The sequence below is a fragment of the Manis pentadactyla genome, chromosome 9 (genome assembly GCF_030020395.1).
Source record: "Manis pentadactyla isolate mManPen7 chromosome 9, mManPen7.hap1, whole genome shotgun sequence".
Taxonomy (NCBI): domain Eukaryota; kingdom Metazoa; phylum Chordata; class Mammalia; order Pholidota; family Manidae; genus Manis; species Manis pentadactyla.
This window is the reverse complement of record NC_080027.1, coordinates 125,716,473-125,731,895: the sequence shown is the minus strand read 5'-3', so window position 1 is coordinate 125,731,895 and position 15,423 is coordinate 125,716,473. Positions and strand designations below refer to the sequence as shown.

Here is a 15,423-nt window from a genome sequence, read left to right as displayed (position 1 = left end):
AGGAGAGGTCTCCTTTTCCCGGGAGGGGTCACAGGTGTGGGACTCCCGCGGGTCACATGGGTAGAGAGGACGAAGGACACAGGCGTGTCTGAGCCCTGACGGAGCCACAGCAAAGAGCACTGTTGTGCTGGGGCAGCTTTGTTAGGTGCTGGGAAGGTGCGAGAGATCACAGCAGAGCCAGACTGTTAGATTAAAACATGAGGCTTCCAGTTTCGTGGCTCAAAAAAAGTTGACTATCAGCCACTTCATACAGTTCAACCTAACTCATGCCCTTGTACGTCAGTGTAAGCAGTTTAAACTTGAAACTGCAGGTGGAGAGGCTGCTGATGGGAACCACGCAGTGAGCAGGGTTTTAGGATGCTAAACGGGTAAAAGGGTGCGAAATTTTGGATGGGGAGCTTCCTTGGGAGTAGGACAGTTTCTCCTCCATGCAGAGGTCACCTCCCCACTTGGATATTAACCCACGACCAGGGCCTCATCACAGCGAGTGGCCACCGTGGGGGGAGCCTTCTCCTCTCCTGAAGGAACCACTCCCCAGGGGTGCTCCCCAGGTGGGCCCGGGACTGCAGCCCGCCCTGTGACCTTCCCCCGCCACCTGCTCCTCACAGGATCTGCAGCGAGGACATCGAGTGCAGCGGGCTGACCATCCCTAAGGCCGTGCAGTACCTGAGCTCCCAGGACGAGAAGTGCCAGGCCATCGGGGCCTATTACATCCAGCACACCTGCTTCCAGGACGAGTGTGCCAAGCAGCAGGTAGCTGGCTACGCACCTTCCTCCCCGGAGGGCTGGCCCCATTTGGAGATGGGTGGGGCATCTGCAGCTGGTGCCTTCTCACCCTGCCCAGCTGCCTGGGGCAAGGAGTGTGCTTGGCATTGCCCAAGATCAGAACTGGGCATCTTAATCTCTGTGTAGAGCAAAACCCTCTGGTTAAGTGGGCAATAGTAGGTGTGTGTCCTCCAGCGGTCACGAAAGAGACACATCAGTGATAGCCAGGGGTTCAACAGAAACCCCCCTTCTCAGATTCCACTAAGAATATTATTTCCCACCCTCTAGTCACCACTCCCACCTCTTTCTCTCCATCTGTCTCTCTGTCTCTCTGTCTCTGTCTCTCTCCATATTAGGATCATCTGTGGTGGGAAACGGGGCTTCTTCATGCCTCCCAAGCTGAGCTGGGAGGGAGGATGCCTGCAGGGCTCTGCAGGTCAGCCTAAGGGTGGGATGCTGTAAATGCATTTCCTGGGGAGTCCAGGATTCAGGATATTCCCGCACCAGAGCTCCTACCGTGGGAGAAAGAGTTCCCGTGGGCGGGTCTCCTTTATGTCAAATCCTGCTGCAGGAGTTGGAAATGTGTTTCTCTCCATCGCCTCACCTGCCCTCAGCACCTACTCCAGGGCAGGAGAGCAGCCCTCGGGCAGGAGGAGCACCTCGCTGAGGGTCTCCCACCCGGGTGCTGGGGGGCTCGTGTCTGGATCCGTCTCAGCTCCCGGTCTGGTCCCTTCCATCACTCCACACTGCTTATTTACGTTGGTTGGCTTGGATGTTTCTGAACTGAAAACAGACTCTTTGGTCTGAAATACACTGCTCTGAGCAGAGTCATTAGATCAGCCTCGCCATCTTGACCAGGAGACCTGGCACCCCGCCCCAACAGGTCTATCAGCTGGGAGGCATCTGCAAGCTGGTGGACCTCCTCCGAAGCCCCAACCAGAATGTCCAGCAGGCCGCAGCCGGGGCCCTGCGTAACCTGGTGTTCCGGAGCACCACGAACAAGCTGGAGACCCGGAGGCAGAACGGGATCCGCGAGGCTGTCACCCTTCTGCGGAGAACTGGGAGCAGCGAGATCCAGAAACAACTGACAGGTAGGGAGCCCGGGTCACGATCGCTGGGTGAGGAGCTAGACTGCCGGCTGCAGCCCCAAGAGACGGAGTGGGGCGGGACCTCCAGGCTGGGTCAGGGCAGAGTGGTGCAGATTCAACCTCAGGCTAATATCCTCGAAGCTCTGTGGTACTGGCCTTGGCCAGGTTAGCAGTGCCCAGGTGGTGACCCTAGGTGTCGTGCATACCCGCAAGACACCAAGGTGTTTCTGAGGATGGAGAGCAAATGGTGGAAGGCTGCTAACCAGGCAAGATGCATATTCAGCAGACCTGGGATTTACAGGTGAAGATGGGTGTGGGAGCTAACAAGTCCTAAGCACCCACGCTGTGTCCAAAACATATGCTAAGTACTGACATCCCTCTGAAGCCCTCAAACTGGACTGAAAAGATGAGATGATGTAACGAGTAACAACGCTAAGTATTTCTGGAATGACTTTCAGGTAGAAAGTAGAAAACACAGGATGATATGCATGCTCAAATTTACATTAAAAGTCAGCATGCATCACGTGTTTTTTGATCACTTTCCCTGTGCATCATTTTGATCTAGACAGAGAGCTGCAGACGCTCCCTGCCCTCAGAGAATCTGCATCTAATTGAGACATTGGGAAAGGGCTCACGAAACAATCACACAATAGATTTGATAGACCAGCCTACCTGGAAGGGGCCGTTTCCGTAGGCGCCTTGGCCAGAGTGGGCTGGGGGTGGGACCTTGGTCCCTGGGGTCTTCCTGAGTGTGGCATGTATTGGGTGACTGTCTCCAACCCCCAGGGCTGCTCTGGAACCTGTCTTCTACGGATGAACTGAAGGAGGAGCTCATCATGGATGCCCTGCCTGTGCTGGCCGACCGCGTCATCATCCCCTTCTCCGGCAACAGCAACGTGTGCCGGGAACCCGTGGACCCTGAGGTCTTCTTCAATGCCACAGGCTGCCTGAGGTGAGCGAAAGGGCGCCACGGGTTCCTTTCACCCAGCCTTGGGACGCTCCCCAGGCAGCCCCATCTCAGCCAAGACTCCGCCAGAGTGGAGAACATAATGTACAGCCTGGCATTGGCCCTCAGTGGGGGCCCGGCATTCCTAACTTCTCTGGATATGGATAAGGCTCAGGACCCCACAGCCTCCTTGGATGGACCCCAGTAGACTTAGTTAGGAATCTAAGAGTGGAAATGCCTAGATCTGGAAATCCAAACTGGCCCCAGCATTTCCCCTCCTTCACCCCCCAAAACAGGCATTTCTCCTACCGTCTTGAGGAGCGTTCCTTTAGACAAAAGTCTGGTCGGCTCCTAATGAGTCACTTCCCAGCTGTGGTGCTAAAACTATTGGCCATATTTGCTGGCGTGAAGATGGCACTGCTTTGCCCAGCTTCCTGAGTCCCCTGCCAGGGGGCTATTGGCTGAGGGACCTGTGTGCTCATTCCAGGAGAGTGGAGGGTGGGTGCTGGCATGGGTTGGAGCAGTGGGACCCCGAAGGGGATCTGCCCCACTGCTCTAATGGGCTTTATCTTCCCCAACTCTCGGAAGCCCCAGAATGAGGGGTGCAGTTGGTATGCGCTTCTGTGTCTCAGCTTGAGCTCTTCCCTGCCAGCCTCCAGGGAGCAGGGAGGCTGGGGAGATGAACAGCCAGGGTAATTAAGGACTCCATGGGGCCACAGGGCTGCCAGGAGCAGGAGCAGCTGCACACCCCCTGCCCCAGGCTGCTTGGGAACAAACCCTCCGTGGGGCCAGAACACAGCTTCCCTGGGGAGGCGCACCTGGCCCCCAGCCCAGCCCCCCTGGTCCATTCCCCACCCACGCCTGGCCCCAGCTCCCCTCCCGCCTCCGCAGGCGCCCACCAGCGGCAGGGTGGCTGCCTCGGGCTGCGCTGGAGCCAGACAGTCAAAAAAGTAACAGGCCAGGGGGCCAGGTGGGCAGACGGAAGCGTGAAAAGAACTGAGTTGAAGCAAAACGCCATTCCAGCGAGGCTGGGCAGACTGATTTTTCTCTCTTCCTTTCTTGCTCATTTCCTTTCCCTTCTGCATTTCTCCCCTCTTCTTCACCTCTCAAACCTCCAATCTCACCCCTTCCCCTGCGTCCCCACCTGCTCTCCCCGGCACCCCCTTCCCCCTGCACCCCCCCGCCCGCTCTGTCCTCCACCTCAGGAACCTGAGCTCAGCCACCGCCGGCCGCCAGACCATGAGAAACTACACGGGACTCATCGACTCCCTCATGGCCTATGTCCAGAACTGCGTGGCAGCCAGCCGCTGCGACGACAAGGTGAGAGTGCGGCCCCACCTCCAGGCCTCCTCTGTCCAGAGCTGCGAGGCCCAGGGCCCCTCTTCTGCCAGTGAGCACGGCACCCTGGACTCCAGGTCCTGCCCTCTTACTCACCCAGACCCCGTGAGGCAGGTCTTGGCTTTCTGGGGATCTTTAAGGTGCAGTCTGGCGACAGGAGCCCAGGGACTGGCCTGTGGAGGTGGTGTCTGGGTGCAGAGGTCTCCGACCTTCCCGGGGAGGCGGTTCCAGGGGCGGGCTCCAGAGGCAGACCCTTTCTCCCCCACCAGCAGCTTTGTGGATGCAGGTGCTTCCATGGTCTCTCTGTTCCTCCATTCACACCTTGCTCAAATGGAGATAATCATCATCAGTTTCCCTCATGGGTCAGTTTAAGGATTCAATTAGTTCATAAGCAAAACAAGAAGAATAGCGCCTGGCACAGAGAGCGCCCCGTGAGCGCCTGCTGCTGTCGTTAGCAGGGCTGAGCCCTGCCGGCAGCCTGAGAAATCCACAGCGCTGCTCCAGGGCCTCGGCGTCCTCCCTGTGCCACACTGTCTTCCCACTGCCTCCCAGAAAGGCCCTTGGCAAAAGCACCCTCCCGTGCCCTCTGGGCTTTTGGGTACACCCGCACAGACAGACAGACAGACAGGAAAAATCACGGAGGAAAGAGAAACTGAAGGCTGAGTTATTTCCCCCAGAGTGGGACAATGACCCGGGAGAGCGGCAAGGTCCTGTGGCCCCCAGGCAACCAGGGCACTGGCCGGGCATCAGGGGCACCTGGGTCTGCACACGGTTTTGCTGCAGAGGGATCTTTGTGCCCCACTCCCTCCACTGGCCTCAGGAGAGAGCCTGTCACTCAGCTGCTCAGCCAGGACCCAGTGGCATGGTGCTTTTCTGCTCCGGATGGAACGTCCCCCACACCTGTGTGACCCTGGACCCTGGCAGCCAGATTGCCTCCCCCCGAGCGGGGTGGAACACCCTTGGGAGGGCAGTCAGCTGCCCCGGACCTGCAGGAGCCCTAAGGGCAGCTGCCACTGAGCAGGACTGGTCCCCGCCTCACCGGCCTGTGGCCCTGGGGGCCATTAGCACCTTTGGAAAGGGAGGCTGAGGAGCAGCTGTGGAAAGAGGGACTGGCTGGGGCTCGGGGGTGGGTCTGAACCTGAAGGTGTCAGGGCTGCTCCCAAAGGAGTGTGTACCAGGACAGAAAGCATGTCCTTCCGTGGCCCCATGGGGCCCCTGGCACACAGGCTGCCGCAGCAGAAACAGCAGCCACCGTCTGGCGGGCCCAATGATGTGCCAGGCCCCTGATGGGTACTTTCCACGTGTAACCTTCCCAATGGCCCAGGGAAGAGGCGACTTCAGTACCATTTTACAGCTGAGGAGACTGAGGCCCAGAAAGGTGAAGCAATTCACTCGAGTTCACATGGCTAGGACACGACAGAACCAGCTTCAAGTGCAGGGCCCGGGAGGGGTCCCTGGGAGGTCCCCTCACATGGGCGGGTGGCTGTGCTGCTCCCGCCCGGGCTCCTCGGTGAGGGCAGGGGCCGGGCAGAGGCTCAGGGCCGTGCTTCTGCTTGGCCCCAGTCTGTGGAGAACTGCATGTGCATCTTGCACAACCTGTCCTACCGCCTGGACGCCGAGGTGCCCACCCGCTACCGCCAGCTGGAGTACAACACCCGCAACGCCTACACGGACAAGTCCTCCACCGGCTGCTTCAGCAACAAGAGCGACAAGATGATGGTGAGCACCCTCGCCTGCAGGGCCAGGCCCTGCCCTCCAGCACCCCACCGGGCCTGCCTGCCTCTCCCGCCCTGCATCAAAGCCGTGGCCTTGGGACCCGTGGCACATGGGGGCTGGGTACAGGGCACCCTGCTTGCACACAAATGGGGTCTGGGTCCTTGGGAGGAGCTGAGGCCGCCTCAGGAGTTAGAGGCCCCCCCCCCACTGTTTGCAGCCTCGCTCCCTCTGACTATGTAATGGACATCTTCTCCCTGACCTTGAGGCTTGGGGTAGCCAGGGCTCTACCCCACCTCTGGCCAGGTTCCCACTGCCTCCTGACCCTCCCAGGTTTTCCCAGAAGCAGAGCCATGCTGTGGAGGGGCTTGGCTGCGGAAGCAACAGCGGGGACGGTCCCTGTCTGCTCGGGGTCTGACTCTGGGAGGGGAGGAAGCTTCAGGGTGTGAGGCCCAAATGCAGCCCCACACAGCTGGGAGGCTGGGCAGCGGCTGGCCTGGAGCACACTTCCCCAGATACTGAGAATGTGCGCCTCCTCCCTGGACAGAGCCCCGGCCACCGTGGCGGGTCCCTCATGCCGCAGTGAGGAAAGGGGCCCAGCAGGCAGGCACTTCCTCAGGCTGGTCCACCCGGGAACTCTGCCCCTTGGGTTAGGAGGGCAGGTGGGGGGAGAATGCTCAGCTGGGCCCCCTCACCATGCTCCCTATTGACCTGCCCTTTGTCCTCAGAACAACAACTATGACTGCCCCCTTCCCGAGGAGGAGGCCAACCCCAAGGGCAGCAACTGGCTGTACCACTCAGATGCTATCCGCACCTACCTGAACCTCATGGGCAAGAGCAAGAAAGATGCCACCCTGGAGGCCTGCGCCGGCGCCCTGCAGAACCTGACTGCCAGCAAGGGGCTGGTGAGGCCCCCCCACCCCGCGAATCCCCGACCCCTGTCTCCCCAGGTCGCGGTCCAGGCTCTGCCCCCTGCCTTCCCACAAGCCTGTCCCCTGTCTGGGTGTGTGGGCTTCGGACCTTGTTTGCAAACACGAATAGAGGGTCTGGTGTGTGCTAGGCTCTGGGCTGGGCACTGGGGACATGGTGAGGGAAATGGCCCAGCCCTCTGGGAACTCCCAGGTGGCATATAGTGGGCGAACCCCCTCCTGCTGGATTCTGCCTGTGCCCACAGAAGCCCCTTTGCCTCGTGACTCCTGGCCCCCTGCCTCGGGTGGGGGGCAGGGATGAGGGTGTGTTTGTAGCAAGAGGAGTCTCCTGTTTGTTGAACTGACAGAGATAAAAATAGAGGGTCTGGGGCATGGGCAGGTCCAGCAGAGATGCCGCGACCAAATCCCCTTGTCTGGTGGACAGGATGGAAGGTGATGGAGCCCTAGGAGGCCTGTTTGCGACCAAAAGCATTTAGACGGGGGAGGCAGTCGCCAACCCCCATCTTCCCTTAGGACAAAGGGAGTCAGGTGGCAGCAGGAGATGGGGGAGGAGGGTCAAGAAGAAACTTCCTGACTGTGAGCGGGTGGGGCTGGGGTCCCCAAACCAGCCTGGACCGGATTACAGCCAGGAGGGCTTTGTCGCTAGAGGCCCGGATGAGCTGACCGGCTTCCAGGGTACCTGGATTGTATCTTCATGTGAGCACAGACCCTTTCTTACCCATCTTTGTCTTGGGCAAGTGCTCAACACATAAGTATTGAATTCTTCAGAGTAGGAATTAAGAAGGACTGTGCTTCCCTAATTGACAAATATCCTCAACCATGTGGTTTCACGTGAGCAGATTCTGCTGGGAAATGTAAGGAGGCACGGCTGGGGCAAGTGGTGGCACTGAGTGAGGGCACTGAGCCTCCCCTCCTGGCACCCGGCTGGGCTCCGGGCAGACCCCGGGATGCCGGCCGGGTCAGGAAAGGTGGGGGGTCACTGCCTGGCTGCTCTGTAGCTTTTGGTGTGAGCCAATGTGTGGCTGTCTTTGCTGGTATCTCGACGTGAAAGAGAAACAGTTCTGGGGTTTCTGTGTTTGGGGTTACCTGCCCTCTCCTGCCATGGCACGTGGGGAGGTCCTCACTGGTCCCCCTCCTCAGATGTCCAGCGGCATGAGCCAGCTGATCGGGCTCAAGGAAAAGGGCCTGCCACAGATCGCTCGTCTGCTGCAGTCCGGCAACTCCGACGTGGTGCGGTCCGGGGCCTCCCTCCTGAGCAACATGTCCCGCCACCCCGCGCTTCACAGGGCCATGGGTAAGCGCCCTCCGCTGCCTCGGGCCGCCCCTTCTCTCCTCCCACTCCAGATGGGGCTTGTCAGGTCCCCCACTTTCCCAAGCCTGCTGGAAGGCCACCCTCTACCTACTCCCTGGCCTCCCTGTGCAGAGGTCCACCGGGTCCCGAGCCCTGAGTTGGAGCTGAAATGGAGCTGGGGGGCCTCCTGGCCGGGGGCAGCCCAGGACTGTGCCCAGAGGGAACCCTCAGCCCCTGCTTCCCGCTGACCCTCACCCTCCATTCCTTTCTCTCCCAGGGAACCAGGTGTTCCCGGAGGTGACCAGGCTGCTCACCAGTCACACTGGCAACACCACCAACTCGGAGGACATCCTGTCCTCGGCCTGCTACACCGTGAGGAACCTGATGGCCTCCCAGCCACAGGCGGCCAGGCAGCACTTCTCCAGCAGCATGGTCAACAATGTCATCAACCTGTGTCGCAGCAGGTGCGGCACCCTCGCCCACCGCCCAGCCCCTCCCCACCCCTTGCCCACCGCCCAGCCCCTCCCCACACTCAGTGCGGGGCAGGGAGCCCGGCGGGAGGAGGCTGCAGGCAGAGGTTCCAGAAGCCAGGAGGGCTGGGGGCCAAGCAGCTGGCAGCCAGGCCTCAGGGCTGCACAGAGGGGCCAAGGGCATGCACCTCTCGGCCAGGGGACCCCAGGGAGCCGCCAGAGGCAGGGAGCAGCTGGCCCAGCTGCACGGGAGCCGCATTCCTCTCCACGGGCTCTCCGCTCCAGGACGAGGGCCAGGGGACCAGAATGGGAGCACACTCCCCTGCAGGGGCCCCCAGGAGCCTTCCGGGATGGAGGGGTGGGGATGGGGGGGTGCCCACTGTGTAGAGAGCCCGGCCCAGGGGTCTCCTTGGGGGCTTCCACACATCTCCAAGACCTGGAGGTGAGGATGGAAGGAAGGAGGGGCCCGTCCTCACGCCTCCCAGAGTCTCACCCCACGAATGAACTTCCCACCCCACCCGCCCAGTGCCTCCCCCAAGGCTGCAGACGCTGCCCGGCTCCTCCTGTCTGACATGTGGTCCAGCAAGGAGCTGCAGAGTGTCCTCAGACAGGTAAGCATCCACACCATCAGGCCCTCCCTACCGGTCAGGCTTTCTGGTACTTTCTTGAACTGAATCCAGTCCAGACAGACCAAGGAAAGGCAGAATGGCCTGGCCCACCCAGTGCAGGGAGACTGAGTCACGCTCAGGACAGAGTCGAGAGACAAATGTGCATGACGAGTATGATCAATGCTCTGAACAATCTCTAGGCTCTGGGATCTCAGCAGCTGCTGAGCTCCTGGAGGGCAGAGGCAATCAAGGAATGTGTGAGAGGCCTGGGGTGGGATTCGTTAGGAGCAAACTGAAAAGCAGGGTGGACAAAAGGCACAAAACTCACTTGGGAGCACCAGGTACACTCTGGCTGGAAGGGCAGTGCTGGGCTAGATCGCAAACCCCCTTTAACTTCAGACTGAAGACTTGAGGAGTTTGCCTTCGGCACCAGGAGACCACGGGGGGCTTTGAGGAAGGGGTTCCATCCCGCTCCTGCCTGTTGTCATTGACAACAGCCGTTCCGTGGCTAGGCCAGTGCTTCTGTCCCCACAGTGCCTGCACACCCTCCTATCACCGGGCTGCCACAGCCATGGTGAGGCAGGCCGTGTGGCTTATGTCCGTCCTGCTGAGTAGGAGTCAGGGACCCAGGAGTTCACCATGATTCAGTGAGTCAGGGCAGGAACAGGGCTGTGACCCAGGACATCTCACTCCTGGGCCTTCCCACCAAATACAGCCACATGCAGCAGAAGAGAGCGAGAAATCTGCAGGGAGGAAGCCAATGGCATGGGGTACTTGCCCAGACCCAGCAGGACTGGGACTTGGGACCTCCTGCCATCCTGGGTCCCTCATGTTCCTACAGCCCAGCGAGAGCTGATGGGGCTCTCAGAGCTCAGGGCTGGCACCAGGGGCCCCTTCTGCGGTGCTCATTTACTCCAGAGCACTTGTTGAGCACCTGCTGTATGCTAGGAGAAAAACAAAGACAAGACTCCATCCACTGGGACCTGGGGGACTGGGGGGCTGCCGAGGGAGGGCAGCGGCTCCTCACGACCAGTGCCAGCCCTGGCTCCGGTGTTGAAAACATCCTCCCTGCCAAGAGCTTTTGTCAGGATTTTAAAAAATAGGGACATTCAGAGGCAAGAACAACTGACAGCTTTTCTAGTCTGATCCTGGTTGTTGTCAAAAGAATCAGGACTAGCTCCGCTCGTCCTGCCTTGAGCAGGGGTGTGCAAATACCCCAAGTGAGCTGCTGGAAGCCCAGGCCCACTTCACTAACTCAGGGATAGGAATGGCCTTACATTTGGTTGCACGTCTAACGAGGCCAGTTTTAGCCCTGACCGTGTACATAATGTGCCCAAAGGGCCATGGTTCACGCCTGTGCATGCTCTGGAGGGGCCGTTTCTTCCCAAAGAATGGTATTTCACATGGTTGCTGCTTCTCCCCTGTAGCAAGGTTTCGATAGGAGCATGCTGGGGACCTTAGCCGGGGCCAACAGCCTCAGGAACTTCACCTCCCGGTTCTAGGAAAAGGCCACTCGAGCAAGGTCAGCTTGCAGGTAAGAACTGCCCCACCCACGGGCGAGGGGCCCTCCAGGATGTGTGCAGCAGCCTCAGCCAGCCTCAGAGGGAGGGGCCAGGCCTGTGCTCCCCAAGGACGCAGAAGCATCCTGTGGTCTGGGAGTCAGCCTGGCTCTGGCCGACACAAGGGCTGTGAGGACGGCTGTGAGGACTCTTGGTCTGAGTGCAGGAGCTGGCCCACCGCATGATATCAGGGGTGTGCAATGTCCTGGTGGGGTCAGCAGGCCAGAGGTCCAGGCACAGCTACGGAGTACAGCTGTGTGTGTGGCACACTACACAGCCCAGGCCCGCCATTCCGTGGATTACAGTGTGAATGGTCCCTCTGCAGTGCTATCATCTGTCATTCCGGGCTTGGGCACCTACAGCTCACTGTCTCACCTTTTATAATCCACTTTCCAGTCTCTGCACATCCTAGAGAGGACAAGCTTATTTCTAGCTGATGACTCTAGGGACAAAAACCTCAGAGCCAAAATCTATGACAAAGGAGTGCAAGTCTTAGCTTTCATTAGAATCACCTGCTGGCTACAAAGCCCACCCCTGGTGCTGCCCCAGCAGCTCTGACTCAGTGGCTCTGGAGTGGAAAATTCATTTTTAAACAAGCATCCAAAGTGTTTCTGATGCAAGTGAGCCAAGGGCCACACGTAGGTCATCACACTTACATCAGCAATCCTAGAGAGCGTCACCAGAGGTGGCCCTGGCGCGGAGCCGTCTGCAAAGAGCCAGGGATGAGGACAGGATCTCCTGAGCTGAAGGGGACTTGTTAGTGCCCCAGCTACCTGCCAGCACCCCAGCACCTGCGGAGGGTCTGGAAGGGAGGGGAGCTGTGACTTTGATCCAGATAGAGACTAAGGAAGACTTCAGACACCGTCTCCTGGCAGATGAGCTTCAAGAACACGAGGGAAAGGAGAGAGCACAGTCTAGATGCTCAGTGCTGGGCTCCGTGGTGGCAGCCCAGGGCAGGCATGGCGGCTGGGGCACAAAGCCGATAAGCTCTGAGGGTAGGAACAAGCCATGAATGTGTCAAGGGTGAGCCTGTGTCCGTGTGCTGGGGCGGGAAGGGGGCGAAGTGCTGGCCCCAGCTGCTGGTGGGCCTGCCGCCCTCTCGGTGCTGACTGGAGGACTTCTTTTCCAGAAGCGACATGACCCACTGAGAAGACCTCAGGCCTTGCTGGAGGGGTTATTCTGTCCACCATGTGCAGTATTTGGAAAAGTTCAAATGCAACTGAGAACAAACCTGAAAACTATGGATGATGGAAATATTTTTAGATTCCTTTTTTTTTCCTTGGGGGAACTGGCAGGCGATAGGGGTTGGGGGAGGGTGGGGGGGGACTTTCTTGAGTTAAAGGGGTTTATGTCTGATGTCAATACTTCTTTCGCTACGAAATGGTATATATATATGTGTGTGTGTGTATAATGTGTGTGTGCATGCACGTGTGTGCATGAGCACCTAAAAGCATGACCACAGACTGCAAAAAGCTAGATCCGATATTTTATTGCAGCTCATGGGTGGTAAAAGGACTCCCCGTGTTTCTTACTGACAGGCAAGTACGGTGCTTTTGCTTAGCTGCCCGGAGGTCCTGAAGTGTTTTGTGCCAGGGCAGGGTCCCTGCCTGGAGTCAGGCCCATGAGGAGTCTGCAGGGGGACTGACCCCCGAGGACGAGGCAGGAGGGGCGAGTAACCCGGGCCGGGGCTAACCTCCCCTCTGAAGAGGTGGCCGTGTAGGAAGGGAGGCTGGCAATGGATACTGAGGTTCACGGTATCTCACAGGAAAATCTAGTCCAATAGGCTGCCCTTCCCACAATGCCACAAGGACAAGGACTAGGGCTGGGCAGAGGTGGGGCTCCAGAAGATGGGCAGGGACAGTCTGGCTTGCTTTGCTCTAAGAAGTCTGTCCCAGAAGAGTAGGAGACAGAGAGAGGGGCCTGTCCATTCTCCTGGGCTGTGTACCATCAGAGCAGGCTCAGCAGAAAGCCCGTGCCTTCAAGGGCTTGTAACCTGCCTGCGGCAGGAGGAAAGGTGAAATGTTGCTCAAGGCCAAGTTCCAAATGGCTGTTCAATCTTCATTATCCCAGTGGAGTGGGAGTCAGGCTGGGGCTGAGCAAGGACCTGCCCCAGCCTCCAGTGGGACAGGGGCCATCTGGAAATTAACCAAGAGGACACTTCCCTGCCTGCCTACTGAGACTCAAGTGAAGGAGTGTTTGGGGTCCCAGGAGACTTGACGAGAATTTGGATAGACCAGGAGAGTAGCTGTGACATCAGGGGCGGCAGCGAGCCCACACCCCAGCCCCGGCTGTCCCCACCTTCCCCTGAGCCACAGCCGTCCTGTCTCACCCTGGCATGTGTTAGAAGAGGTCCGTGAGGGGCACCAGCCACAGCCCTGGCCCCTGATTCTTGTGCATTTCAGATCAGGAGAAGCAGAAGGGCCTCCTGTAAATAGCCCTCGGTATACACTGTAAGACAGGCGGAACGGAGGGTTCCCAAGCTCTCCCGTCAGCCTCCACTGGCCGCGTTGCCATCAGCGGTGTTAGAAGGAGGTCGCTGCCTGGTCCATACCCTGTCTCCCTTGCTCCTCAGCCCCCCAACCTCCTCCCAAGTCTCCTACCCCTCTGTACTACCCCCAGTCCAGCCCCCCTTCTTCCCCCAGCACTCCGAACTGGAAAACACCTTTCAGGGCCAGAGATGCGCCATGAAGAGAGGTGGCAGCTGTGCCTGGGCCGGGCCAGCCACGAGCTAACAGGCCCCCTAGCCAGGCGTCCCGCGGGGCTGTGGGGCTGTGGCATCCTCCCGCCTCCTGCCTCACCCCCTCCTCAGGGCCTGCCTGGGGGCCTGGTCCCACCAGACTGTCCTGGACATAGATTTCAAGATGACTCCTCTGCCAGTCATCAGGGCCCAGAGGAATGCATTTCTTTAAAAAGTATGTATTTTTTTAAGGTTTTTAGAAACACCAACATGTGCCGGGCGCTGTTATAAGCACTCGGGACAGTTGGGTGGGCAAAGCAGAGCACAGCCAGAGTGAAGAGCCAGGTGGGCCCAGCCCTCTGCCCTGGGGAAGGTGGCGGCTTTGCAGGCCCCTTGGCCGAGGTGGACAGGCCTGACTTCAGTGACCTCTCGCGCCCTCTCAGGCCAGGTCCCAGGGCTTGTCACCCAGACCTCTGACCCACGCCTGCCACTTTGGAAGAGGCAAACCTGAGAGGGGCCTGAGGATGCGTTTCCTAGAGAAAGGGAGTAAGGGGCTTACCAGGCTGCCCAAGCCAAGGTCTGTCTCTGTATTTTAAGCCCACATTGGCCTCAGACTACCAGGGTTGGCCCTCCAAACAAGATGCTCCAATGAGGGGCCAAATGAGGAATTGCACAGACCACTGCCCTAACCCCCAGCTGTGCCTGAGACAGATCCAGTCATTGGCCACAGCAGCCTGCCCAGTGGGGTCAGACCAGCAGCACAGGTGCCCCCTTCTCCCAGGAACTCGGCAGGCAGGGGTGCCCCCTCCCGTCCACCCTGCCCGGCTGAGGGGTGGGATGGCTGTGGCCAGGGGATGCTGCGCGGTGCCTGGAGCCCATCCTCTGTGTCTGTCTAAGAGCCGTGCTGGCCGCGCCCAGTGTCCCTGTGTGATATGCTATGTATTTGCTTTTTTGGAACTATAGGAAATCAATAAATTGCTAGTGTTTCTTTGACCTTTTCCAAGAAGTGGATTATTTGGGGTGCCATCGACAAATGAAGAGCTGCCCACTCTCTTCCAGGATCACCCTTACTGACCCTGTGCCTGGCAGGGTTGAGAGCGCCTCCTGGGGGTGGGGGCACCACCACTCAAAGACTCCTGCTTGGCGTGGGCACGTGTCACCCACATGGGAGCTCCCTGATGCCAGAAGTAAACTGAGGCTCAGGCAGGGAACAAATAAGGCCATGTCACACTGCTTGTAAAGGGAAAAGTCACCACAAGCATAAACATACTCAGGCAGGGTACCTGTAGGAAAGTGGACATCATGTAAAAGTGGTGCATGTTTACTGCAATTGTCCTCTACCTGGGCCTGTATGAGGGGCTGAAGGGTCACAAAAGCAGAGGGTACGGTGGGCCCCAGCATCAATGGGCTCATAAGGGACATGACGTGTGCATTGAACTTTCTAAGACACGGGTAGCACATTCTAAGAGGCAGTTTGGAGGTGACCATCAGTGAGAGTCCCGGCCACCTGGTAGAGAAGGTTGGGAATGTTCAGAGAAGGAGCTGGAAATGAGCTTCTCGCAGCCTGGGAGGGTGGTGCTGGCAGCGCCTCTCTCCAGAGCCCTGACCTTCCAGGTCATCCATCCCTTTGCTAATGGTCAGGAAGGCCAGGGAGCAGGGGCAGTGCCCAGGGGACAGAAGATGGCCTGTCTGTGGCCTACGTCGTTAATACACTAAGTCTGGGCCTTTGAATATGTCTTGAGACCTGAGAAACATGTATTGGCTCTGGAATGTGAGATGGAATTACACATTCCAAATCATAAATGCATAGTCATTAAGCTTCGTTAACACAGAACATACATGCAGAAGAGCACACAACTGCAACGTGTGTGGCTCTGAATCTTCACAAACTGAACACACGTGCAACCAGCACCCAGATCAAGAACAGGTTGCCACCTGCACCCAGAGCCCAGCTTGGGCCCTGCCGGTAACTGTTGCATTCCCCAGGGGCAACCACTGTCCTGACTCCCTCACCCCAGAGTAATCTTGCCTGGTTTTTT

General features: G+C 58.7%; 1 protein-coding gene across 1 annotated transcript in view; it reads left to right on the top strand.

The window, feature by feature from the left end:
* PKP1 (plakophilin 1) overlaps positions 1 to 14,377 on the top strand; it is a 44,542-nt gene extending 30,165 nt beyond the window's left edge. The window contains exons 4-14 of the mRNA XM_036909493.2: positions 609 to 753; positions 1,649 to 1,856; positions 2,640 to 2,805; positions 4,005 to 4,119; positions 5,701 to 5,856; positions 6,579 to 6,755; positions 7,920 to 8,073; positions 8,348 to 8,534; positions 9,067 to 9,151; positions 10,576 to 10,682; positions 11,837 to 14,377. Coding sequence (XP_036765388.1) covers positions 609 to 753; positions 1,649 to 1,856; positions 2,640 to 2,805; positions 4,005 to 4,119; positions 5,701 to 5,856; positions 6,579 to 6,755; positions 7,920 to 8,073; positions 8,348 to 8,534; positions 9,067 to 9,151; positions 10,576 to 10,650 — 1,468 coding nt within the window. The 3' untranslated portion in view covers positions 10,651 to 10,682; positions 11,837 to 14,377. The remainder of the gene's footprint in view (positions 1 to 608; positions 754 to 1,648; positions 1,857 to 2,639; positions 2,806 to 4,004; positions 4,120 to 5,700; positions 5,857 to 6,578; positions 6,756 to 7,919; positions 8,074 to 8,347; positions 8,535 to 9,066; positions 9,152 to 10,575; positions 10,683 to 11,836) is intronic.
* Positions 14,378 to 15,423: the final 1,046 nt, after the last annotated feature.